The sequence below is a fragment of the Pistacia vera genome, unplaced genomic scaffold, assembly GCF_008641045.1.
Source record: "Pistacia vera cultivar Batoury unplaced genomic scaffold, PisVer_v2 Contig342, whole genome shotgun sequence".
Classification (NCBI taxonomy): domain Eukaryota; kingdom Viridiplantae; phylum Streptophyta; class Magnoliopsida; order Sapindales; family Anacardiaceae; genus Pistacia; species Pistacia vera.
In genome coordinates, this window is record NW_022196160.1 from 323,103 (window position 1) to 349,940 (window position 26,838).

A 26,838-nucleotide genomic window follows, 5' to 3' on the forward strand; every position below is an offset into this window, starting at 1 on the left:
AAGGGTAATGACTATTTTAAACTTAAAATTGTGTTGCTGAAGTCATTATGTGTATGAAAGATTGGGTGGCAATAGATTTCAAACTTCAAAATCATGTTGCAGAAGATATATTTGAAGATTTGAAGAATTTAGAAATTAATGAAAATAAAGATATATACTAATTCTTAATCCTAATTTCTAAGTTTGTATTTGTAATTTATAATTATAATTTATAAGTAATAAAAAGTGTTGAAATTCAATTAATATTTTAATGTCTTATTATTTTATTATATTTCATAGTGATTATATATTTTTAATTAATATAAATACAAAATGTCACTAAATATAACATATAAAATATTTTTATAATAATTATTAATAATAAATTAAAATTACCCTAATTTATAAATATTAAAATAAAATATTTTTACTTGCTTACATCATACATATGTCATGATGACATGATATGACATATCATGTCATGGACCAGGCCTCGCAAGTCACAAATACATGTTGGTTCTGTTTAGTTTGGGCCTGGGCCTTAAAACATAAAGGCCCAATTTTACATCAATTTCTAGAAGAAGACCACCTATTTTAATACTTTAATTTACTTTTAAGTAATCCATCCTCACGCAATAATAGATCATATTATGGTATTAAACTATTAATAATATGACTAAACGACCTTTTCCCGCCCAAGGTTTGCCTTAATAACACTTTCCCTTTCAAAAAGTTTCAAAATACAAATTTCTCACCCAAAATTTATATTCTGTTAATATAAAAAATACGCTTCACTTTTTTAGCCAGCGTTCGTAGAGTTATTAGGAGCCAATATATGAGGGGTTTTGTAGAGTGGATGACAATAGATCGAATGGTGGTAACTAATTGAATATTGGCTGTCGGAATCAGTTGAAAATAAGCTAAGAACAGGAAACCTTAACTTTGCGGTGGTTGATAGTCGGTGAGAAATCAAGTGTCGGAGTGAGAAGGGTTTTGTATAGAATAGGCTAGAATCGGCTTTGGGTATTAACGAAATATAAACTTAGAGTGAAAAAATGGTATTTTAAAACTTTTTGGGTAGAAAAGAGTCATTAAGCCAAACTTTGGGTGGGAAAATGTTGGTTACTCTTATAATATAGTCAATAATTTAATTTTAAATAGAGAAATTTTGATTTATATATAATATTACGCCTGAAAAATAATAAGTAATATTGCATATTAGTTAAACAAATTTTTAAAGCATATAATTATATAATAATGTTACGACTAACTTACCACTATTATTCAAATGATTTTGATTCAAAACTTAGATATATAAATAATAATTAATTATAAATCAAAAAGAAAAAAATATGAGATTTGGGCACGCAAACTCTCCACTCGTCAGCGTCTTTACAGGAGATAATGCCCTGCAACAACAATTAAGAAAGCCACTGACACTGTCTCTCTTCTTTTTTCGGTCTCAATCTCAATCTCTGTGCTGTATTCGTTTTCTCGAGACCCAGTGATAGCCTTCGTGAAGTTGTGTATTGATGGAGAATCAACGAAATAAAGCTTGCCCTTATTGAGTTCAAAGAAGCAAAGGTAAAGAGAATCGAAAGCGAAGATGCGGAGAGAGATCTCGCTTTTGGTTCAGCCACGAAGTCTTCTCGTTTTGTTACTCATCTTTATTTTCCTCGTTTACGCTTTCACGATCCATAACAAACCGGTGCGTTTTATTTGTTTGTGTATTTTGTGTTGGATCTAATTGTTAATTTTATTGCGGAAAATGATGATCTGGGTTTTGAATAATGAAATATTACTCAAATGGGGTTAAAGGGTTTTTATTTTATTTTTGATTCTTTGTTAAGAGTGCCAATGTGGGTTTTCTTTTGAATTGGGTTTTAATTTTCTTTTTACTGTTGTTTGATTTTGAATTTCGATGTGAGATCACTGGTGAAGATAACGAAGTTTACTGTTATTTAGAGCTAATTTTTTTTTTTTTTTCCATTGTTAGGGTTCGTTGTTAGACTATTGCCTGATCTTTTTATAACTTTAAATTGTTTATAGTTTCATGGTGGTTGTCACTTGCTCTCTTATAATTCTGTGAAGAATGTGATCAGAGGTTTCTTCATGTTATTTGTGTTTTAATTTTAGCTCTGTAAGCACCGTTACTGGTTCTGTTCAGTGAATAGCTTGATAGAGGGTATGAGTAGAGGAGTAACGTTTATTTTGGTGATTTAGTAGTGGTAGGAAAAATTTGTCTTTGAATTTTGATGACTATTGCGGTATGCATTAGTGGCTGTTTTACTACATGTAAAGTGAATGTTTTGTCAATCAATAGTTTGACCTTCAATTTGGAGAGCAATGCACCCTCCATTAAAATATTGGATATGTTAGGGTTGTTTTTTGCATTGCTCTAAGCTATGGAGATATAGAATCCGAAGTGGGAAATGTTTTGTTCATCAAGTCATGAAAGTGCTTTTAAGTTGTGGTATACTTTTCAGTACTACAAAATCATTTCCCTAATCCTGTTTTAAATGTTAATTAATTGTCTTGTCTTGACTCAATTTTTGTTCTATTCCTTTTAAACTGATTCTTAGGAGGAGGAGAAGGTGGAAGAGGTGTATGAAATTACGCATAGAGTATACTTGGATGTTGATATTGATGAACAACGATTAGGTACTGCTTTCTCATCCACAGTGCTGTATGACAGTGATATGACTGCAAAAATTTTTATCTTTTAATTAAAGAGTAATAGCAATTACTGAAGTAATGCCATATTGATATTAATCCACACATTAAGCTTTTAGATAGATTCTATTATATGACAGCGTTGTAGTAATTAATTGCGTCTTTTTCTGCATTTCTCATCTTATTAACTTCCAGTTCTGTTCTGGATTTTGCAGGTAGAATTGTTATTGGATTGTATGGCCAGGTTGTTCCAAAAACTGTTGGTATGTATTCAGTCTGCTGTGTTAATACTTTCATATCACGGTTTTGGAAGCTTAATTTGTCTAAACCAGGAGAATGCTCAATTTGCCTAATTTGTGGTTCAGTAGCAGTCTACCATCCATTGAGAACTGAAAAGATTTTATCAGATCATTTTTTTTTTTTTTTTTTTTTTTTTTTTTTTTTGGGTATTGTAATTGGTGGCCACCCCTTGCCCTTGCTACAACTTGAACCCAAGACCCCTTGGTCTTTTAACTCCTCAATCCATTGGCACACTGAAAGTCAATTGTCTTACTTCTTTAGCTCATTTGTAGTTCAAGAAATTCAAGCTTTTGATTAATAAGTTAGTGAACTACAAGGGTGCACTTGCTCTTCGAAATCTTTGGCTTTAGCTTAATGTGTACCATAGAGGATGTATGGCATTTTTGTTGTGACAGTAAAGGTATTGAACTGAGAATTGCGGTTCATTTGGATCTTAAGAGTGGCCAGTTCTTTTGAAACTGCATAAGGATAGTACCTTACGCAATACACCTCTTCCAGGACCCTGCTTTCTCAGGATCCATTTTGTTTATCTGGCTTTCCTCTGATTTGTTTTCTCATGTAGATATGTATTGCAATTCTAAGTGACTACCTACTTTTCTGGAGGTGTTCTATAGGAACCCACTCTGTATGATTACAGTTTGGCATAGTGATGATATTGTAATGGGTGATGTGGAAATACAATGTTAGTCAACAAACAAGTGTTTGAAGATTTCTTTGGATAGCATTCCCCTTAATTTTCTAATTCTGGAGCTCTTTTGTTTGCAGAAAATTTCAGGGCATTATGCACAGGTACTTGAATTCTTATCTTTTAATTCCAAATAATACTGATAGAGACTACGTTCATAGTCAATGTGGTTATTATATATTATCTTCTGCAATGGCAGGGGAAAAAGGCAAGGGGGCGAGTGGGAAACTTCTCCACTACAAGGGAACACCATTTCATCGTATCATATCTGGGTTTGTGATTCAAGGTGGAGATATAGTTCATGGCGATGGAAAGAGAAGTGAGTCTATTTATGGTGGCACCTTTCCCGATGAGAATTTTAAGATTAAACATTCACATCCAGGTGATCTAATGTGTACTAATTTTAGTGATTGTTTTATTTATTTTATAGGTGAATTGTGGATAACTTTTGCTTCTCTGAAGAAGCTGTCTTAAGTTCTCTTTATTTTGGGGGCTATTTCTTTCTGGCTTCTGTCATTGCTTCCCTCAGATTGTCTAAATTCTCTTTGTAGGTGTTGTTTCTATGGTGAATTCAGGACCTGATTCCAACGGCTCACAGTTCTTCATCACCACTGTCAAGGCCAGTTGGTAAGATATTCTTTGGTGATATAATGGAAAATTAAGATGCAATGATTAAATAGTAGTACATACACATTGTAGGAAGGTTTTGGCCTGAATATCTGTCTCGAAAAGTTAACAAACTCAGATTGCACGCTTATTTTACCCTATATTATGTAATCATTATGGACTCCAGCTGCTCGGATGCTAATCTGGTTGTTTCTTCATCTGGTTTTATTTGTCCTTGAAAGATTTTTCATATATTTGGTTTAGTAGTAATGTATTATAGCCTCTCCCTCTATTTATGAATTCTGTGAGTTTACTTGATGGGATGTCAAACTTTAAACTTGTTACAAGCATCATGATTTTGCAGTGTGTTTAACAAGACGTACTTAAGGTTGGGTCTTGGCTTTTTTACCTACATGGTAAAGATATACAGATAACCTGTTCTGTTGATTCATTGTTGGAGCGTCACTGATCAGCATGTTGTTTTTGTTGTATATCTTTGCCATTTTTTGTTTTTGTTTTTCTGTTTTGTGGATCTGAAAATTGAGTTGTTAAATAAGACGATGTCATACTTTGTAAATATGTAGGGTCATTTGCTAGCATTGTCGATAATCTTAGTTGTAGTTCTGTTACTGAAATTGAACTGCACATTGAGTATAGGGTTTTATAAATGAAGTTTATGCTGAGGATGTGAGGTCTGGATGCAGGCTGGTTTCTGTGTGAGGCCCGTGAATTTCTTATTTAATTTACATATTTTCTGCAGGTTGGATGGGGAACATGTTGTATTTGGCAAGGTCATTCAAGGCATGGACACAGTGTATGCAATTGAAGGCGGAGCTGGAACCTACAGCGGAAAACCAAGAAAAAAGGTCACAATTGCTGACTCAGGAGAGATACCCAAGAGCAAGTGGGATGAGGAAAGGTGAGCCTTCTTCGTACAGTAACACCAAGTTCCTCAATTTTGAGTTTGCTAGTGTTTTTAGATAATTGATTCACTTTTGTTTCTCATTGTATTATGTCCATGAAATTTAATTAAATCTTGACTTAGATCCAACAGTCATAGGTGCGGTGCCTCTTGGAAATATTGTATTTGGCCTTTTGTATCCAGCAACTGTTATAAATACAAACATGTGACATGTCCATTATTACGCAATGAAAAGGAAATGATATTGTTCTTATTTGAAGCTCAGGCATGCCAGTTCTTTACTGTTTTTACTGTGCTAACCATAAATTTTGTTGGGATTCATCCTTTATCTATATGTTAAGAAGCTGCGCCGGGAGAAGAGAATATAGTGATACAAAAGTTTATTTTTTACACCTTGTTGACAAAAAGATAAAAAAAAGACTCTCAATGTACTGATATGATGAATATTTTGTCCACACACATCAAGACAACTCGTATTATTAAATCCATAGACGTTCATCAAGAGGAACATAACTGATCATTAAAAGGCATCAACCTAAAAATAATGTAATGTTTGCAAAAGTAACCTACATTCTTACGGGACACACGTTAAGACAACTTTTGTTATTAGATCCATAGATGTTGATTACAAGCAATACAAACGATCATCACAAGCCATAAATATGGAAGGAAATGATGTTTGCAAAAGCAACCCACATCCGATCTTATTGGACACACGTTAAGACAACTCTTATTATTAAATCCACAGAAGTACATAAAAATGCAACACAAACATCAATTACAGGCAATAACATGGAAGGAAATGATGTTTGCAGAATCAACCCACAATCTTATTATCTCAACTTTAACGAAGTTTTGAACTATTCAGCTGGTTTGTGTTGAGCAAGCCCATTGTCGACCCATGCAGAGTAGGCTCCTCCCATTTCAGTCACATGCTCATAGCCCTGTCTCCTCCACCAAATCTTTCCATTCATTTAAGAAAGAATAAATCATGTGAATTAAGCAAGAATTAGAGTAATCTTACAGCATTTAGAAGATCAACACAAGCTCGATGCGATCTGGCTCCACTTTGGCAACCCTTTACAATGTTTAAGACAAATTTATAAACATTTTGCTTCACAAATATTATATGCATATATTTGCCACATCCCACCAGCAAGTTATCAGCGGATTAAAAGGAAAATCATAAACATAAAGTTTACCACAACTAAGTGATCCTCCTTCTTGCAGAGTACAGTTACTTGGTTCAGAAATTCAGGGTTTTTAAATTTACCTGGATATTGCCGAAACCATAACTGATGGGTTTTATATGGGGAACAAATGAATTGTTTACATGATTAATTAAGATTTCTAACCAATCACCTTCTTGTGTGAAATACATGTATGGAACATTGAGGGCATTCTCAATATGGTCCTTATTGAACTCCTCAGTTTTCCTATATACAAACCCATCAGTTTATTAAAAATGATCGAAGATGTCATGTAACAGTAGAAATTTGACTAAAGTTTTATGAAAAGATCTTACCTCACATCTAAATAACAGTGGCCTGAGCTGAGGAGACCCTTTGCAGCATGCATATCAACACTAACAACATCTTGAAGCCTGAAAAGATCTCGAAAATCAATGACAAGTTCAGACCAAATAATTATATCTGCATTATTTCAGAGGGAAAACTAACTCACTTTTTTGTGGCATCCATGACAGATCGTATTGGAAACAGAATGTTCTTTTGCAGCTTTGGTAAAGCCAAAATGCTTCTAGGTGACAACTTTGTTAAGTGTCAGTTTCATTTATATAATACAATTTCGATACTACCTATCCATTGATGTGAAAAACACTTGGTCCTCTGTCAACAATGTAGATGCTGATGTCGGTAAATATATTTTGAGAGGCCTTGTAGAAGGAAAGCCTCAATTATTTTTACAGAGTTTTCTTTTGATGCATTATAGTTTGCAAGTAAGCATGGCCATAGGAATTGTTTAATGAAAACATAATGAACTGCAAGCAGCTAAGTCATACACTATTTGCATTCCTGCATAAAGTTGAAATATTATATGACTTATGTATGTCTATTGAAGGAGATCTACCTCTAAAGTTTTGGTAAATTTTGATAACAAGTACCAAAATAAAATTGTATCGTATGAGATTTTGTTTAAGAATAATGCTATATATCTTGAATAAGATGAAGTTTTTAGTGAGATAGATGTATGTACATCTGTTCAATACATGTAGATCACGTCAATACACGTGATTTATACATATTATGTGATTTATTATATCAATTGCGATAAAAATGATAAACCTTTATTGACATAACGATTTGCACATAAGTCGATAGAAGACTAATCCATCAAAACAACTGATACAACCATTATTTGTTACAAATAGGCATCAACATTAAAAACAATGTTTTACTATTCAAATACTCCTCATCTGAGTTCTCGAGTCTGAGTTAAGGACGAAATTTGCAAGTAGTTTTGAGCTCTTCGTGTGGTTGGTCTCCAGCAAGTCCCTTGTCAACCCATGCTGAGTAGCCCCCTCCCATGTCAGTCACATTCTCATAGCCCTGAATCCACGCAGTTAAACTTTTCATTTAACTAATCAAATAGATAACAACAATTAAACTCGGCACTAACAATACTTTGCATAATAATCTTACAGAATTCAGAAGATCAAGACAAGCTTTGAGTGATCTGCCTCCACTGTTGCAACCCTTTACCAGAAGCAAAACATTTAAAAGCAGTCAATTAAAAATCCAAGTTTTCTGAATCTTTCTTTCCTTTACATCTCCTCTTAAACTCTGTATGATACGTCCGTCTCATCTAAGTTCTTTCTTGAATAGTTATCCGTAAAGAAAGAGGAAAATAATAAACAAAAATTTTACCACAACTAAGGGATCATCCTTCTTGAATAGAGCAGAAACTTGTGTGACAAATTCAGGGTTTTTGGCTCTGCCTGGATATTGCCAGAAACCAAAGATTTAAGTGAGGAGATATGTTGCATATGGGGAAGTAATGAATTGTGTTCACATGATTAAGTGATCACCTTCTTGTGTTTTGAACATGTAAGGAATATTCTGGGCATTGTCAATATGGCCCTTTTGAAATTCCTCAGTTGTCCTGCAAAACAAATCCATCAGTTTATTCTCAGTGCTTCAATAATCCAAGATTGTAACAATTGAAAGCTAAACTAAATTAGATTCCATTAAACATCCCACCTCACATCCAAATATTTGTGACCTGAGATAAGGAGATCCTTTGCAGCATGAACATCAACAGTTACAACATCTTCAAGCCTGAAAAAAAATATGAAAATGGATTACAATTTCACAGCCAAATTACTGATAACAATTTTAAAGGGAGAAATAAAAAATGAACTCACTTTTTTGAGCTATCCATGATAAAATCTCTTGGGAAACAAAATTCCCCCCCGAGCTTTGTTAAAGCTAAAATGTTCCTTTTAGCCAACATTGTCAACTGCAGCTTTCGGTTTATATAAAACAATGCTGATGTAAAACCTTTGGTCAACTCTTCGGAAATGAATTTTATATTACCTCTTTCTTTGTTTTGTGCTGAAGTTTGGAATTAATTATCAGGTTACAGATTGACCTGAATAGGCTCTTCTGGGCAGCTTCTCTTCAGGTTAGACCTTTCTGAACCTAAACGCTTTTACAATTATATGCAAGCCTTGGTTTTTTCATACAGTTTGGATGATTTTCGATTCTGAAATCTGTTATTATCCATATATATAGCCAATATTTATCTCTTTGTTATATATATTAACCTCCCATTGTATTGTTAGCAAGATAGTTAGAGTGGAGTTAGTTCAAGAAATCCATATAAATAATTTCTACAATGTGACTTCCAATACTGTTATAATAAGTAGTTGATTATGAAATTACTGTTGACATGCGAATATGAGAAGGAAATCTACGACATTAATTCACATACCATTTGGATCTGAAATGAGAATCACATATTCTTATTCTTAATTAGTTTAAAAATATGATTTTTTTTTTTTTTTTTGCTTTATTATTAAATTGTACATTATTTGTAATATTCTATATTATCGCACTTTTGTTAAACTCTGACCATTTCTTGTCTCTCTTACCCTCTCTCAAATATCTCTCGGCGTGTCTGGTTCTCTTCAATTGTCTCTCTTCCCTCTAATTTTGACAATTACAGGGTGCGTTTGGTTTATTATTTTGGATAAGATTTTGGAATAGTATTGGATAGTGGATAGGGTGTTATTACGAGGGGAATTTAAAAATTTATAAAAAAACCCCATAAGTTTGCTAATTTAACTAAACACCCATATAAAAAAAATTGTAAATGACAAAAACACCCCACCACCCCAGTGCAAGATTCCGGCCACCACTACCGGAAACTGGTCGGATTCGGCGTTACAGCAACTGGTTGGATCTAGCCGGACCTGAGTTGATCTGATTTTCCCAGTCAGATGATTTGGCCATCAACGGCCGTAAATGGCCAGATCTACCGTCGTTGACGGTCTTTCTTTGCGAGGCCAGATCCGCGATGGATCTGGCCGGAAAAGGCCATATCGGATTATCGGCTAGTTCGGTGGTTTGTAGCCGTTGTGTGTGGTTGTCGATGTTCAGAATCTGGTAACTATGGGTGGTGGGAGTGTTTTTGTTAATTTTTAAACTTTTTTTTTCTGAGGGTATTTATGAAATTGATAAACTTAAGGGGACTAAAAGTAATTAAAAATATATAGTATTTTCTAAATAATTAAAAAAAAATATTTTGAGATATGTTGGGATAGGAATGAATAATAAACAACGCACCCAATTTATCTTGAATGAGTGTATGAACAGCCATATTAATTCTTTAATGAACACATCTTTACTACAAGCAATTGGCTATTGAATACTTCCTGCATATAAGCTATCAAATGACTTAAACTAATTTGACTTGTAATAATCAAACAATTTCTTTCCTTTAATCTTGAACAGGTAGCATATATTAATGTTATCATCTATTTGTGTGTTTTTTTTTTTTTTTTTTTTAATATATATATTATTGAGGTTAAATGGTCGGTTTGGCCTCATTTCATTCCATGACCACCTTATTGAACTATCCCATGCTCATATATGTCATATAGTGATTCTTTAGATATATTTAAGAAATTTCATATTAATCCCATTGAGCATAATTTTACATTTTGTACATGTAGTTGGATCAATGCAACATATTGTATTGAAGATGTGATTAGATAAATATGAGGGAGAAGACATTTTCCCATCCATGTTTGGCAAAACGATACTTTCCCACTGTCAAGTTTCAAAATGACACTTCCCCACCCTGTCAAGTTTTGTTGGTGCTTTCTATTAATATTTGATTGAAAAAATACCCTTAAACATTAGTTTCTTAATTAGTTATTATAAATTAAATTTAGTTAAGTTAAAGTTTTACTCAATATTATTAGTTTGTGTAAATATTTTTTTTCCTTTATTTATTTAATTAATTAGGAATTTGATTTTTTATGTTAATTATTAAAATAAACATTATATCATGACAAACATTAGATATTTAATAGATTATTGAATAATAGTGATGGGATATTATGACATTATAAATAATAAATAAATATGAAAGTATTTAACTTAAAAAATTCCATACACATTACCTTACTTTTTAGGTAAAGTTAACTATTTATCTTTTTTACTTTCATATTGACTTTTTGACTAATTAAAAATATAAAAAATTTATAAAGTCAAATATTTAGAGTGTTTTCGTCTTTTTCGTAAAATATTAACAACATAACAAACCTAAAGAAGAGTGGAAAAGTGTCATTTTGAAACTTAAAGGGTGGGAAAGGGTGTTTTGCCAAACCTTGGGTGGACAATGTCGTTCTCCCAAATATGATTGTAAAGTTATAAATTGGATTGGACCGTTTATGTTTAGGCATTGATCCAAATCCAACCAATTTGCAACACAAACAACACAAAATATGCCCTAAACTCAAGCTTAAATTCGGCCAACACAAATAGAGGCAATGTCACACTTACTTGCAATTTTAGGTTAAGCAAGAATACCTTCAACATAAAAATTCTCCACCAACTTGAATCGATTCACCACCAATCTCCTTGCCAAGACTTGGATAAAGAAATCTTATAAGAACACACAAGTTCTCTCAATGGTTAAACCAAGTTTTTGATATTTCATGAACTAACTTTTACAAGGAGAATAGTTGCCTTTAGTAGGCATTACAAGGTTAAAAGTGTAATCAACAATTACATTACATACAAGAAATGAAAATAAATAAATATTACACAAAAATTACAAGCCTTCCATTCAAAATTAAGGCCATACCCATTTAATGCAAAAAAGGGACATGATTCCCTAATCTAGGGTTCATGTCTTTAACCACTCCATTAGTTGAAAAAACTCAATTTATTAGCCCAAAACTTGATCAATGATCCTAATCAGTCTACAATAAGGGTGTAATAGATTGGACCTTGAAGATCTTGCATTGGATCCAATAAGGTTCAGTGGACTTTCCCCTTTGGAATGAGAATTGGGCCAATGGCTCACTTCAACACTTGGGCTTCTCTCTGGTGGACTTGAGCTTCCTTTGTTGGGCTTGGACTTGGGATGGTTTGGGCGAAGTGCTTGGGCTCTCTCTCCCCTTGGAACTTGCTTGGGTCGAATCTCCTCCAATGCTTTCCACACTCCACAATCCAAGTGTTTTAGGACTTGGAATGAAACTCTTGATTCAACAGAATTAGCAAGTGTTTTAGGACTTATAATTCCTTGTCCACTCCATGTTTATAAGTGTTTTAGGACTTGTAAACGTATCAGGCATGTTTATATGTAATGTTGATCCAACCATTTTACAATGACAATAGTATATATAATATAATGGGTATTAATTAAGTTAAATTGATCTCTTTAAATTACAAATTATAGACCTCTCTTAACTGCTTCTAAATTAGTCATAATAAGTGAGGAATGTCTTTAAGCTAATCAATTTGGGCTTGGAGTCTTGGACAACCACCAATAGGTACTTCGAGTCCTTTGATGGTAAAACAGTTTGAGTTTTCACAGCTTTATAAGGGTTATTATTAAAACTTTTATTCGATTGATAGTTCTAGAGTCTTAAAAACGCCCAATCATTAAAAAAAAAAAAAAAAAAAAAAAATTCTAGGCTTGGACTGTTGGTTGGAGAATATTATTTTGATGCTTCAATAATTAACAACATTAAACTAATGGTCTCAAAACATTATTGATTTACAACTGAATGGCTTTTAATTGCAAAAATATCTTTATTTAAAGATTGTATTATGATTATAATTACTTATTTATAACATTAAGAATGCAATATGTTTAAGTTTTTTTTTTTTTTTTTTTTAATGGTTTTAGAAAATTCCAAATCACAAATACTCTTAACTTAGAAGAAGGAAAAACCAATAAAAATTTTAAAAATTTCTTAGAAAGTTCTTTACGAAATTAAATATTTTTATAATTATACCAAGTAAGACTAATAATAAAATTTCCCTATGTAGAAATTTCTCCAAGGTTCGAAACCAGGAACATGTTTTTGGTGACGAATAGGGTTTAATTAAGGGAGAACGACATTTCCCACCCAAGGTTTGGCGAAACGGACACTTTCCTACCTGTTAAGTTTCAAAATGACACTTTCCCACCTTTTATCAGGTTCTGTTAGTGTTTTTTGTTAATATTTCATTGAAAAGTCGAGAATACCCTTAAACAGTTTATTTCTTAATTAGTTTATTATAAATTAAAATTTAGTTAAGTTAAAATATTTACTCGATTATTTATTAGTTCAAGTATAAAGATATATTTTTTCTTTTGTTTATTAAATTAATTAGGAATATCGATTTTCTATATTAATTAGTAAAAATGAAAATTATTATATTATGAGAAATATTATAAATTTAGTAGATTATTAAATAACAGTGATGGGATATTGATGACATTATAAATAAATAAATAAATATTAAAGTTATTTAATTTTAAACAATTTTATAGTATTATTTCTAACTTTTTAAGTAGGGTTAATTTTTTTTTAACTTTTTAATAGTTAACTTTTTGGTTAATTAAAAATAATAAAAAATTTATAAAGTTAAATATTTAAGGATATTTTCATCTTTTTAGTAAAATATTAATAGAAAATATAACATAATCTAACGAAGGGTGGAAAAGTGTCATTTTGAAACTTAAAGGGTAGAAAAGTGTCGTTTCACCGAACCTTGGTTGGAAAATGGTGTTCTCCCTTTAATTAATTAATAAATTAAGAATTATTAATGAAGATCCAAATAATATTGCTTTCAAATCTCCAGTAAACAACCAAAACACTAATCAATAATGGATGAAAAAACTCTTCTGTCCCTCACAATTTCCAATTCAACTCAGAACAAATCATAATCAAATCAAAACCCACACCCAAAACAATTAATTAATTATTGTAATCCACTAACTTCAACTATTCAACAACTTCGTCATCTTCATCTTCTTCCTTTCATCTCGATTTCAGTCTCAATCTCAGCCCACCTATTCAATCAAATTACAGACAAAACTCACGAATCACTTCAATGGGCAGCACTGAAGAAGACCCAAACAAGCCCTTATCTCTTTACGAACCTTCTTCTCCATCTCAGCCTCTTCTTTCCAAACCCCCAATTGAAGAACACACTTCAGTCCCATCTCAACCCGACCCGCAAGAACCCGACCCGGTCCAATTCATACAGATCAATTACAATTATGGTCCCAGACCTTTCAAGGACCTACCTTTTCTCATCCTTTTCGTTGTCTTTGTTATCGCAACTTTTGCCTGGGGTATATTCTCAGTTTGTAATAAAAATTCTAGCTTTACTAGTGTGTCATCTTATGCTTATAATTCTACTTCAGGATCTTGTGTTGAAGAGTCAGCTTCAGTTTCTAGCAACTGGGGTTCTGTCAATTTTACCTTTTTATCATTAAGTTCTAGTTTTTCTAAAGATTTGACATGGACCCTTGTTTTGACTTTGATTTTAAGCGTGCCCATTTCTTTTTTACTCCTTTTGCTTCTCAAACGTTACACCAAACAGATTGTGTACATTTCGCTTCCGTTCTTCGTTATTGTGCCCATTTTTTTAAATGTTTATTGGTTTGTTGCGTGTACTGTTAGTTCTTCTTGTAGTGATGTATTCCCTTTGGCGTATAGAATTTTAGTGCTTGTGTTTGTGTTCTTGATAATTGGAGTTATTGTTTGGATATTTGTTGCCAATTGGCATAGAATTGAGTTGACTATTCAGATCATTGGTGTTGCTTCTGATGCTTTGTCTCAGAATTTGGGCTTGTTTGTGGCGTTACCGTTGTTGACTCTAGGATTGATTATTTATTATGCGCCCATTATTGTATTCTTGGTGTTTGCAAGATTTAATGGGAAAATTGTGGCGAAAGAATCAAGTGGAGAGTATGAATGTGTGTGGAAACAAGATAGTTGGGTGCCTGCCTACTTTGCGGTTGCGATTCTTACCATGTTGTGGTCGTTGAGTGCAATGGTTGAAGCACAGGCTTATGTGATAAGTGGGACTATTGCACAGTGGTATTTTTCAAAGGAGGATTCAAAACCTAGGCGAAGTATAAGAAGTTCTTTGAGGTGCATTCTTGATCCCTTTATCACTTTTCAGCTAAATTATTAGTTGTTTTCTTTTTAAGCTTGTTAGAATTGCTCTTGCAGATGGTTTTGCTTATTTTGATGTGTTTGAACTTTTGGGGAGTATGCTTAGAGTTAATAGTCAGATATTGAAATTATTTGCTGGGCCCTTTATTATAGGTATGACATTAAAAAAATGGTTAATATGTGAAGCATGCATCATAGTGATATATTTTTTAGATGGATGTGCCATGTAGATGATTTCCTGGATCATTAGGTAGGTTTATGTTCATGAAGGAATCAAATGCATTTGGAAAGTAAGGAAGATTTCTGTGTTTAATATAAAAAAAAAAAGGAAAGAAATTAGGATTAACTACTCGCAGAGGCGATAATAACATTGGTCTACACTAAGATAAACCACTGTTAGAGAAATAAGGTTGGAGAGAGAAATTAACTTACATCAATATATTGAGCTGTTTGATGTGCAATGGTCTCGGTAGTTGGAGTTTGATTCTGTTAGTACCACGCATTTGAATATATTTGCTTAGGGCTGGCTTTGTGCTTAATAGTAGAATTTGTTCACTTGTGAGTATCCTTGGCAGTTATTGCTCTGTTTAATTTAATCATCCTCTTTCTAAAGTAATAGCAGTGGAAGACCTACTGTGTCTTACTCATTTTGTCATCCCCATCATGTGTGCCTGTCAATATATTTAGGAGGAAAATCAGTGGTGTTATTATCTTCCTCATGTTATTGTTGTGAATACTTGCAGGAATGCATTTGGTCCCTCCTCTGGCACTGTTTGTCTATCTGGACTACTTATATGTGCAGTACGTATAGTCCGTGCTGCTGTTGATAGTGCAAGACAAGAAGATGTTCCTGGATTTGTGATCCTTATTCTGCGTTGCTGTGTAAATGCCTTATTGTCAGCTGTAGATTTTCTTAACAAGTTCACCATCAACTTTGCAGCAATAACGGGTGAAGCTTACTGCACATCCGCAAGAATGACTTATGAACTTCTAAAGCGTAACCTTCTCTCTGCTGTTTTTGTGGAGACTGTCTCAACTCGTTTGTTAGCTGGGATTATTTTTGTCGTTTCGGCAATATATACAATTGCGGTGAGCAGATTATTCAAAATCTAAATTTTCATGAATGATTAGTGCTAGGGGGCCATTTTATTGTTTACCATGTGGCATCCTTGCAGCATAGCTGACCTAGATAGATCTTCTATTCTCATTGGAGAATAGTAACCATTTCAATTATGAAATTCAGGACAGTGAAGAGTCTAGTCAGGCAATTCTTTCGATGGTTTACAAGCCTTCATCATGGTGGTGGTTTAACTATACTTTCCTTGGATAGGCTCCATATGAATTCCTGTTGTTTTAGGCATAGATTGGACAAAACTAGCCAAGCTGGCTGCTTGTATTCAAGCATTTAAATGTTGAATTCTGTATGCTTCCATATTAGCTTTTAGATTTGTGGATTAGAGAATAGATTGACTGCTGTATCCATTAGTAGACTACTAAGTTTAGTTAATATATGCATTTTTAATTAGTTAAACTACTATCATGATGAACATCATGCTATTATCCACCTTGTCATAAGATGGGGTTGCTTGAACTTTTGACCTGAGATCACTTGACCATTATGCTACAATTAGACCAAGGGTTCACGGATGACCGATTATTGTATATATTTCTATATGCCTTTTTCCTTTTTGACTATTTTGTTTACTATCAATGTTCCCTAATTTTGGATGTGCATAAACAGGTCTGTGCTATCTTAAAGGGAGCGACCAAACTTGGTGCCGAAGCATACTTTGTGGGGTTTCTTGCATGGGTGCTTCTAATCATGGTGCTGGGTTTCTTTGTCCATGTCTTGGACAATGTTATTGAGACAGTTTACGTCTGCTATGCCATAGATAGAGACAAAGGGGAGGTCTACAAACCGGAGGTGCACGCGGTTTACGTTCATGTACCTCTCAGTAGGAACCATAGAACGACTTTCGTACCCACTACTCTTGGTGTATAAACTTCCTTTAGTTCCAGTTGTGTACTTGAACACCATTCATGTGTTGTTATTAATCATTTGTTCTGTGTGTAAGGTAGAATTGCCCCTGGGCAAACTGTGCATACTTTCAGTTGCCACATTGTACAACTTAAAAGAAGCAAAATTATAATAAACTTGGAGCCTTTCAGTCCCTCTCTCATTTCTCTCTTTAATGTAATGAGACCACTCTGCCATTTGTTTATGTTATTTGCTCATGTCACAATCGATGGCTTGATCAGATTGTTTTAAGTAAAATCAGTGGCTCCGGTGGTGGGTAAAATATTTGTGCTCTAGGTTCATTTAGGGTTAGTTTTAAACTTTAAGGGATTTATTGATTTTTGGATAACTGTAGAGTGTTTATGTATTTACCGATCCATAAGATCATATGATTGTGATATAACTAGTTTGCTTCTTTCTACAGTATAAACCCACTTATGTATTTTGAGATAAGTGTGAGAGTTTTTTAGTTATCCATGGATAGTTATTTGTGGAGACTTATGGATTTGATGGTTAAAGTAAACCCCATCAGATTCANAATCATCAATTCCATCATCCCATTAGCTTCCTCCATCTCCCCTTCCTTGCAAAACCCATTTATCATTGAATTAAAAGTCAACACATTAGGCTGCAATCCTTTTTGAATCATCAATTCCATCATCCTATTAGCTTCCTCCATCTTCCCCTCCTTGCAAAGCCCATTTATCATTGTATTAAAAGTCACCACATTAGGCTACAAACCTCTTCGACTCATCAATTCCAACAAACTATTAGCTTCCTCCGTCTTCCCTTCCTTGCAAAGCCCTTCTACCATTGAATTAAAAGTCATTACATTAGGCTGCAAACCTCTTTGAATCATCAATTCCATCAACCCATTAGCTTCCTCAAATTTCCCCTCTTTGTAAAGCCCACTAATCATTGGATTAAACGTCACTAGATTAGGCTGCAAACCTCTTTGACTCATCAATTCCAACAACCCGTTAGCTTCCTCCACCTTCCCTTCCTTACAAAGCCCATTTATCATTGAATTAAATGTCACCACATTAGACTGCAAACCTCTTTTGAATCATCAATTCCATCAACCCATTAGCTTCCACCATTTTCCCCTCCTTGCAAAGCCCACTTATCATAGTATTAAAAGTCACCACATTAGGCTGCAAACCTCGTTGACTCATCAATTCCAACAACCCATTAGCTTCCTCCATCCTCTTCCTTGTAAAGCCAATTTATCATTGTAGTAAATGTCATCACATTAGGCTCCAAACCTCTTTGACTCCTCAATTCCAACAACTCATTAGCTTCCTCCGTCTCCCCCTCCTTGCAAAACCCATTTATCATTGTATTAAAAGTCACCACATTAGGTTGCAAGCCTCTCTGACTCATTAATTCCAACAACTCATTAGCTTCCTCCGTCTTCCCCTTCTTGCAAAGCCCATTTATCATTGTTGTAAACGTAACAACATTAGGCTGCAAACCTCTTTGAATCATCAATTCCAAAAACCCATTAGCTTCCCCCGTCTTCCCGTCCTTGCAAAGCACACTTTTCATTGTAGTAAACGTAACCACATTAGGCTCAAAACCTCTTACAATCATCAATTCCAACAACCCATTAGCTTCCTCCATCTTCCTCTCCTTGTAAAGCCCATCATTGTATTATACGTCAGTAAATTAGGATGCAAACCTTGATCCAGCATCTCAAAAAATAAGCCTTTAGTCCCCTCCAAATTTCTCACAAAACAACAACCGTAAATTAGAGTGGTAAAAACAACCATATTTGGCTTAATTCCTCCACTCTTCATTTCCAAAAACAATTCTTTCGTCTTATCTACCAACCCATCTTTGCAAAGACCATTGACAATACTACCATAAGAAACAATATCAGGCTTGACCCCAATCACAGCCATTTTCTTGAACAACTCCATAACACAAACCTTTAATCAAAGAATTAAACGTCGCAATGTCTAGGTTAAAACCCCACCTCAAAATCCTCCAAAAAACAGCAAAACCATCAAAAACTTGACCCACATTACAAAAACAATTAATCAAAATATTCAAAGTAATTAAATTAGGTAACAACCCCATCGAACCCAGTTGTTTGTATAGCAAAATAACGTCTTTATAAAACTTCTTCTTAGCAAGAGCTCCAAACAACCGGTTGAATGATGAAATCGGTGGTTTGGGTTGCATATGAATCATTAAACAAAAGAAATAGTGTGCTTCACCAAGAGTGATGTTACCTTCTTTACAATCTTTTTGAAGGAATTTCTGAAGCTGGGTTACTTTGAGTACTAAATCTTGTGGTATAGTTGTAGTCACTTTACCTGCTTTTACGAATGAAGAATGAGAAGAAGAAAAACGATGAATCAAGCTTTTGAGCATCATTTCAGTAACGCCGTTTGTGGATTATCTATCAAGGGTTCAAATTGGCTTAAACTTTTGGGTGTTGAGGGTTAAATAATACATCTCACTGGAAATGAGAGTGGGATAAAACGTATTTATCTGAAACCTATAGGGTTCAGATGTAATTATATTTTTGCTGAAATTATTTAAAGGGTGTATTGTTTTTAACATGGAGGATAGCTATTTTCTGCAGAATAGTGGATAGATCATATGATTATGATATGTTGCAGACCTGGCTTCAAAGTTTGTTCATGTAGCTACTTGAATTGACATATCTCGGATTACTGGCAGAGAGTGTTCAAACTACTCACGAACGGCTGGCCTCGCCTCGCCTAACAGCTTCAAATAGATAAATTGTATTAAATACAATCCAACCTAATTATGGATTAGGTCAAATTCAATATTGAACTCAAATCTGCCTTTACTCAAAAGGCAAAAACATTCATGATTTCAAATGATATAGTATTTTTTATATATCTATATATGAATTCATAATCCATATCCAAATTATGTAAGGACTTTTGTTCAAATGCTTTTAACGAGATTTTTCATTCTTTTTTGAAGAAATTTTGAAATTAAAAAAGAATATACATGATACAATTAATCAGACAATACTACACTCACAACCCAATCTCATAGACTTTCTATCACAATCCTGACGTGATAGCTCATAATTTGTCTGCTCGAAAATGGGTCCCGCCTGCTTGCAGTGGATCTCGCCTAACCAATTATGAGTTGATCAATTACGAACTACTACATCGAGGTTGTGAGAGAAAGTTTGTAAGTATGAGTTGTGAGCCGGTCTTTACTAAATTAATCAACTTTACTTCTAAAAGAATATCTAGAGTGTGTTTGTTTTATTATTTTGAGTAGTATTTTTGAAAAATTTAAGTTGAGTTATTATTACGAGGATAAGATTTGAATTTGAAAACGTGTTTGGTAAGATTATTTTTGAATCCCTTATATTTCTTAATTTAGTTAAACATCCCATAAAATAAAAGTTTAAAAATTAAGAAAAACACCCCCACCCACCCATTAAATGCTAGTGGTGGTGGCCGACTCTGTCAGGAATATGTGGGTGAGTGGAGATGTTTTTGTCAATTTATAATTTTTTATTGTTGGGGGTATCTAGTTAAATTAACAAACCTAAGAGGTTAAAAAATTTAAATATTTTGGATTGAATAGAATAGGATTGAATTTTGGGAACAGTGAAACAAACAGGCCCGTGGAGACTGCTTTAGGCAATATAATGATTTCTTAAATTTGCACACTTTTCCGTCCTTTCCACTTCCTTCAAACCCTGGTGGCATTTCCATGTATACCTTTTTTGTAAGTTCACCATTCAAAAACGCCTTTTTTTCACATCTAGTTGTTGTAGAGGCCAGTCTAGATTTGTTGCAAGAGACGAGTATCCTGATAGTATTCAACTCAGCCACCGGAGCAAAGGTCACCTCATAGTCTACTCCATAGGTTTGCGTAAATCCTCTTGCAAAAAGCCTTGCCTATACCCTTCAACTGTTCCATCTGCCTTATACTTAATAGTAAACACCCACTTGCAGCTCACAGTTGTTTTCCCTCCAGGTAAACTCACCAGCTCCCAAGTCTAAGAGCCTCCATCTCCTAAGTCTAAGAGCCTCCATCTCCTCTATCACAGTCTTCCTCCAATTTTCATCCCCTAATGCCTCATGTATCGGTGCTGGAACCTTCACAGCTGAGAGATTAGTGGTGAATGCTAAAAAATCATTTGACAATTTATTACATGCCACATACTTAGCAATAGGATGCAACATATAGGATCTAACACCCTTTCTTAGTGCAATAGGTAAATGTAAATCATCATGCCCTGATTTAGACTCATCAGAAGATAGTTCTTCCTTACCTTGTGACTGTGAATCACTGGTTTCTTCTAGTTAGGATGATTGCTTATGCAGATCATTAGGTTTCCTTCCACTTTGATAGTTAGTTCTTCGAGAATAACATTGGAGACCCGACTAATTTAATCTCTCTAGACTCTCCCTAGTTTCAATCTTTCCTGAGAGTTTGGTTTACCAAGAGTGGGCTATATAGTTAGAGTAAGACCTAAATTGGTAGGCTAACTACGAGACTGACTCATCCTTATGGGACTAGGCTGACCTATAAGAACCTAACCTGAATTAGGCTGACTAAGAAACTAACTCATTCTTATAGGACAAGGCTGACCTATAGGAAACTAGGTGACTTTGAACTTTGACCTGGACTGGGAGACTACTGAGACTGACTCAAGTGTGGTTGTAAGGGTAACACTACTTCCCACGAATGACCTTCACAATCTCTCAAATTCTCCCCTGAAGGGAAGTGGAAAAGAATGGATGTGACTCAAAAAATGTAATATCACTAGAGACATATAATTTTCTCTTTACAGGACAATAACACTATTAGTCTTTCTGTGTGGGAGAATATCCAAACAAGATACATTTAATGGCCCTAGAGTCTAGCTTTCCTCTATTAGGAGACATAACATGTACAAAAGCAATACATCCAAACACCTTTAAGGGTAAAGTATTTAGGATCCTACAACCAGGAAAGATCTTTAGCAATGTCTCAAGAGGCGTATGAAAATCAAGAATTCTAGTAGGTAATCTATTTATCAAATATACATCTGTTAAAATCAAATGACTCCAAAAATATTGAGGTACATTCATGGTAAACATTAAGACTCTAGCTACCTCTAATAGGTGCTTATTCTTTCTTTCAACTATCCCATTTTGTTGAGGGGTATTAACACAACAGCTTTGATGTACAATCTCGTGATGTAATAGGTAGTTTCCTAGGATAAAGTGAAAATATTCCTTACCATTATCAGTTTGCAAAACTTAGATTTTTTCTTGAAACTGATTTCAACAATTGAATGAAAGTTTTTGAACAATTGACCTGCTTCAAACTTGTTTTTCATCAAGTATACCCAACATGCTCCAGTGTGATCATCAATAAACGTAATGAACCACTTAGACCCTATAATATTTGTAACTCTAGATGGCCCCCAAATATCACTATGAATTATTAAAAAAGCCTAGAACTCTTATATTTATGAGCTAGATAGATAGACTTGGTGTATTTTGCAAGTTGACAAGTTTCACACTTAAAAGAAAATAAACTTTTATTTCTAAATAACAATGGGTACAATTTTAGTAAATAAGGAAAGCTAAGCTGTCTTAGTCTACTCTTATATCAGCCTATTGTGTTTCAAAAACTACTCCACTACCTATGGTTTAAATGTGACTGCTTCATTTATGTCATAACTTCATCAGAGTATCAGTAACTCCAAAGTTTGAAGTTAAAAAAATAAACATCATGGATTTTCAACTAGCATGACCCCTAAAGATACTGTCATATATCATTTATGTATGATTTGGAAAAATTATTCAAAATGACATATTAAACCATTATGATTCTGGTGCCCAAGTAACAGGTTGACCTATTGTAAGGCTACTCTCCAAATATATTCTCAACTGAAGAGCATGATTCTATATTAAGCATTCAAAAGATCTCCATAAATTGCCCTACTTGATAAACAACATTTTAACAACCTTGACTTAAGCCATTTGTCTAGTTTCAACTTCCATCAGCTGCAAAAAGAGAATAAAGAAAGAAATGTTTGCATTGTAGATGACAAATATCAATTGATTAAATAAAGCTGCATCGTATACTACTAAAAGCAACAATTTAAAAAAAAAAAAAAATTAGGAAAAAAGCAGTTTAGAAAAATTCAAATTCAAATTCTATCCATAAATCAATCTAGTATAATTGAAAGCAAGTAATGTAAAAGAATTATACCTCTGAAGCTGTCCCACTAAATCTTTTACTGTAGCATCTCTTGGAGATGGACCTAGCTTCGTTTAACTATCCCAAATCAGTTCCCATAGCTATATAACCTTGCTAGGCTTCCAACATTGACTCGCTGCACAGACAAAAAGCAAGTTATATGGAAAAAGCACAAAGATGAATCATAAATCAATCATATTGAACTATACATGATAAGAAAGAGAAAAAGGATGAATAGGCCAAACTAGATCTTAACAAGGCTCTCCCAAACACCTAGAGCTGCAACCAAATTTAGCTCTAAACGAGCCCAATAAGCATACAAATGCAGCAAACCATCTGTATTCTTTATCTGCTGAGATAAGTAATCTGATGCGTGCTAAAAGGAAGAAACTGCACAGTTAAGTATTCAAGTACATATAATACATCCAATCATACAGAGCCTGCAATTTCGATGTTACACTAAAGAGACATCAGGCTAATTGTTTATAAACACAAATATTAAAGACAACAATTATAGAACAACGATGTACCAGTTGAATATGACATGCAAATTTTATGAATTCGCAGATCCATAAAGATATCTTCCGTGCATGCAACTCCCATGCTGAATGAGAAATTTTTTAGCAAAGGACGCTATTCCACGACAAAACAATTAACAAAGGTAACAATCTAGCAATTAACAAAAGTCATCTTGGAGTACCAAGACTTATGCACTGTAATTTCTACATAAAGTGGTCATAATGGTACTATAACAACACACTAAATGAAGTAAATTAATAGACTTTTCTTCGGAGTCTAAGGGTAGAAGCACTTGATACACATTCGTAAGAGATCTATGCCTGGACCATGAAAGAGTAGACTAGCTACAAGGTCCACATTTTCTTCATCCAAAATTCATCATGAATAGAGCATCTACAAATGTCTTGAGAAGCTTAAAGTTCTTGACATCGAGTAAAAACAATTTTAACAAGGAAAAATGAACAGTATACATATGTGAACCTAAAAGGTTTCCCTTATCAATGGAAAATTTAGTTCATCCTCTTCTACTTCAGGCAAAAGGATTCTTCGTCTCAAGCCATCCACTCGAGTGAGGAATAAGTTTAGGTACTGAAACAAAGAGGGCCCAATTAACAAAGATCTTTGATGCATAAAATGTAGATGAAACAATAAAAAGTTACAAAGAGCAGTAAGTCAAGCCTGCAAATTAGAGAAAAGAATATCTTTACCTCTTCAATGGTCGAAAAAGTCCATAGAAGGGACTTCTCAAAGACCTGAATATGATATGAAATTTTTTTTAAACAACAAGAGTAAACCTCTATATTTGTAAAAGGAGCAGAATGAAATTCCAACACTAAAGTTTGTGAAACTTCATTGCTCTTAAGCTACTTATAACAATCTCTCATAATTCGCAACAGATGAAAGGTAACAACTGAAACTTACAGTAGATATCTCTTTCTCAGGCACACAGCAACGTTCCAAAGCCAGCAAAGATCAAACCCAAAGATCACCAACCCAAGGACAATTTTTCTTAGCCCTGGAATGAACATCCCGTACAATATTTCATGCTTGAAAGGAAAAAGAGATGATTAATTGCTAAAATTATAAATACTTGAAACATAAAGAATTGAAAAGAGAAAATATGAGTGAAACCTTCAAGGTTTTATCCAAATAGTGAATATAATCAAGCCACAGATCACTTGATACAGGAAACTCGGTATAGAAAGTTCAGAGAGAAGTTCAACACGGGCTAGATCTCCAGAAGACTAATCAAACTTCAAGTAGATCTGCAAAAATTTCAAATTAAAATAATAGTATTAACACTTTAAAGAAGGAAAAAAAAAAAAAAAAAGGTAACCTATTGCCACATTGCAAGTTCTTATGCAACCCCCCACCTCTAGGAAAAGAAGAAGAAGAAGAAGAAGAAGAAGAAGAGAAGATCTAAAGTTTACATAAACTAATTACTTATTGTTAAAATATATTAGGAAAACAGAGATATTATTTCCTAGATTGACTGTTTAGATATATTTGGAAAATAGAGATAGTATATTGATTTGTGTAAATATGGTAGACTAATATTGTGTGTATATCCTTGATTATTTAGGATCAATTCTTTACTAATTCATGTAACTAGTACATTGCCAATTCCCATCTTGCTTGGGGAAATAATCAAGCAACATATTTCACAAACACTGTTGTTTCATGGTATCAGAGCCAGGTTGGTTCTTGGCCTTCTTCTTATTCTTCTAAATCCATCTATTTCAGAAACCCTAAAACATATCTTTAAAGGAGGCGCTCCTCTTTGCTTTTGGGGAGTTTATTTCTCGATTCTCCTGGTTCGTCGGCATCTTCTAGTTCTTCCTTCTTGTTGGTGGTTCAACTCTGACAGAGGGTGTTTCTATTGTTTTGGATTTATGTCTCACTTCTCTTGATTACAATGGTAAAAGCATCAAAATAAGGTGATATCAAACTATTCTTCTCTTCTATTTCTAGTTCTCCAACAAGTACTACAGTCAAGCTTTAGGGTAGTAGTAAATATGCATCATGGGCTGCTTCAGTAGAGTTATGGTTTATGGGGCAGGGTTATGATGATCACTTAAGTAAAACATCCACTAATATTTCTACTACTGAGAGGGCTAGTTGGGTTAAACTTGATGCTCAATTATGTAGTCTCCTTTGGCACTCTTTAGACCTTAAACTGCTTAATTTGTTTCAATCTTGTAAAACTTGCTGTAAGGTCTGGACCAAAGCCAAAACTTTGTATACGAATGATGTGCAAAGAATATATAGAGTTGTTTCTGATATTGTCCACCTTCAACAAAATAATCAAGATATGGAGAGCTATTTAGGGTAGATAGAGACTTTAAAAGATCAATTTGATTCCCTTATGCCAGTATCTGATAGTACCACTGAACAAGAAAGACAACGTGACAAATTCTTTACGGTCCTAGCCGTAATTGGACTACGATCTGACCTTGGTTCTGTTCGAGATCAAATTTTAGCTAGCCCTACCATACCATCTTTGGAAGATGTATCTGCTTGATTATTGTTTCTTTCTTTAAACCTAGGTGATATTAATGAGGTTGAGACATCTGTATTAGCTGTTCAAGCAGGAAATCAACAAGGACAGAGTGGTTCTGGAAAGGGAAAAGGAAAGGGATCTAGACCACATTGCACCTATTATGACAAGAACGGCCACAACCGAGACACTTGTTGGGCTTTGCATGGGAGGCCACCACGTCAATCTTCTAATCGATCCACCGCCCATGTGGCTTAAGCAAGTGGAGATGGACTCATTCCTTACTCGATGCTAAAGACTAACAACCTAACTCCATTAGATTTTCTAGGGCTGATTACAATGAGTATCTTTAATATCAAGCTATCAGGCAATAGTCATCCTCATCTGGCATCTCCCAAACTGGTAATTCCTTTGCCTATCTGAGCTGGACCTCCTCTACTGGCCCATGGATTTTGGATTCCAGAGCATCTAACCACATTTCTGGTAATAAAAATCTTTTATCTCAAATTACCTCTTCTCCCACTTTATCAAAAAATACTCTTGCTAATGGTTCACAGACTATGGTCAAAGGGATAGGAGAAGCTCAACCACTTCCATTTCTTTAAACTCAATCTTATTCGCCCTTAAATGTCCATATAATCTGATTTCTATTAGTAAGTTAACCAAATATCATAACTGTTCTGTCACCTTTTTTGCTAACTCTATTGTGGTGCAGGATCGGAACACAGGTTAGACGATTAGAACAAGACATGAATCACATGGACTGTACCACCTCTCCGATCCAAATCCG

The 26,838-nt window shown here is 34.1% G+C and overlaps 5 protein-coding genes and 1 pseudogene across 5 annotated transcripts; 2 read left to right on the forward strand and 4 right to left on the reverse strand.

The window, feature by feature from the left end:
• Window positions 1-1,337: 1,337 nt before the first annotated feature.
• On the forward strand, window positions 1,338-5,424 carry LOC116138579 (peptidyl-prolyl cis-trans isomerase CYP21-1). The gene is made up of 7 exons (XM_031424293.1): window positions 1,338-1,687; window positions 2,562-2,640; window positions 2,868-2,915; window positions 3,718-3,741; window positions 3,837-4,019; window positions 4,189-4,264; window positions 5,004-5,424. The coding sequence occupies exons 1-7, from the start codon at window positions 1,586-1,588 to the stop codon at window positions 5,164-5,166; spliced, it is 675 nt and encodes a 224-aa protein (XP_031280153.1). The 5' UTR covers window positions 1,338-1,585; the 3' UTR covers window positions 5,167-5,424.
• A 537-nt stretch (window positions 5,425-5,961) lies between these two features.
• On the reverse strand, window positions 5,962-6,911 carry LOC116138541 (protein HIGH ARSENIC CONTENT 1, mitochondrial-like). The gene is made up of 6 exons (XM_031424251.1): window positions 6,849-6,911; window positions 6,691-6,768; window positions 6,528-6,601; window positions 6,368-6,438; window positions 6,190-6,243; window positions 5,962-6,109 (listed from the first exon to the last, which is right to left on the reverse strand). The coding sequence occupies exons 1-6, from the start codon at window positions 6,863-6,865 to the stop codon at window positions 6,026-6,028; spliced, it is 378 nt and encodes a 125-aa protein (XP_031280111.1). The 5' UTR covers window positions 6,866-6,911; the 3' UTR covers window positions 5,962-6,025.
• Window positions 6,912-7,417: 506 nt separating this feature from the next.
• LOC116138635 (protein HIGH ARSENIC CONTENT 1, mitochondrial-like) lies at window positions 7,418-8,617 on the reverse strand. Its single transcript, XM_031424337.1, has 6 exons — window positions 8,548-8,617; window positions 8,384-8,461; window positions 8,212-8,285; window positions 8,051-8,121; window positions 7,826-7,879; window positions 7,418-7,732 (listed from the first exon to the last, which is right to left on the reverse strand). Exons 1-6 carry the CDS (start codon window positions 8,562-8,564, stop codon window positions 7,619-7,621), a joined length of 408 nt encoding a protein of 135 aa, XP_031280197.1. The 5' UTR covers window positions 8,565-8,617; the 3' UTR covers window positions 7,418-7,618.
• Window positions 8,618-13,741: 5,124 nt separating this feature from the next.
• Window positions 13,742-17,152, forward strand: LOC116138573 (CTL-like protein DDB_G0288717). Its single transcript, XM_031424288.1, has 3 exons — window positions 13,742-14,790; window positions 15,558-15,903; window positions 16,556-17,152. Exons 1-3 carry the CDS (start codon window positions 13,742-13,744, stop codon window positions 16,814-16,816), a joined length of 1,656 nt encoding a protein of 551 aa, XP_031280148.1. The 3' UTR covers window positions 16,817-17,152.
• Window positions 17,153-17,315: 163 nt separating this feature from the next.
• On the reverse strand, window positions 17,316-18,424 carry LOC116138593 (annotated as a pseudogene).
• On the reverse strand, window positions 18,424-21,021 carry LOC116138594 (putative pentatricopeptide repeat-containing protein At3g16710, mitochondrial). The gene is made up of 2 exons (XM_031424306.1): window positions 20,785-21,021; window positions 18,424-18,762 (listed from the first exon to the last, which is right to left on the reverse strand). Exons 1-2 carry the CDS (start codon window positions 21,019-21,021, stop codon window positions 18,424-18,426), a joined length of 576 nt encoding a protein of 191 aa, XP_031280166.1.
• Window positions 21,022-26,838: the final 5,817 nt, after the last annotated feature.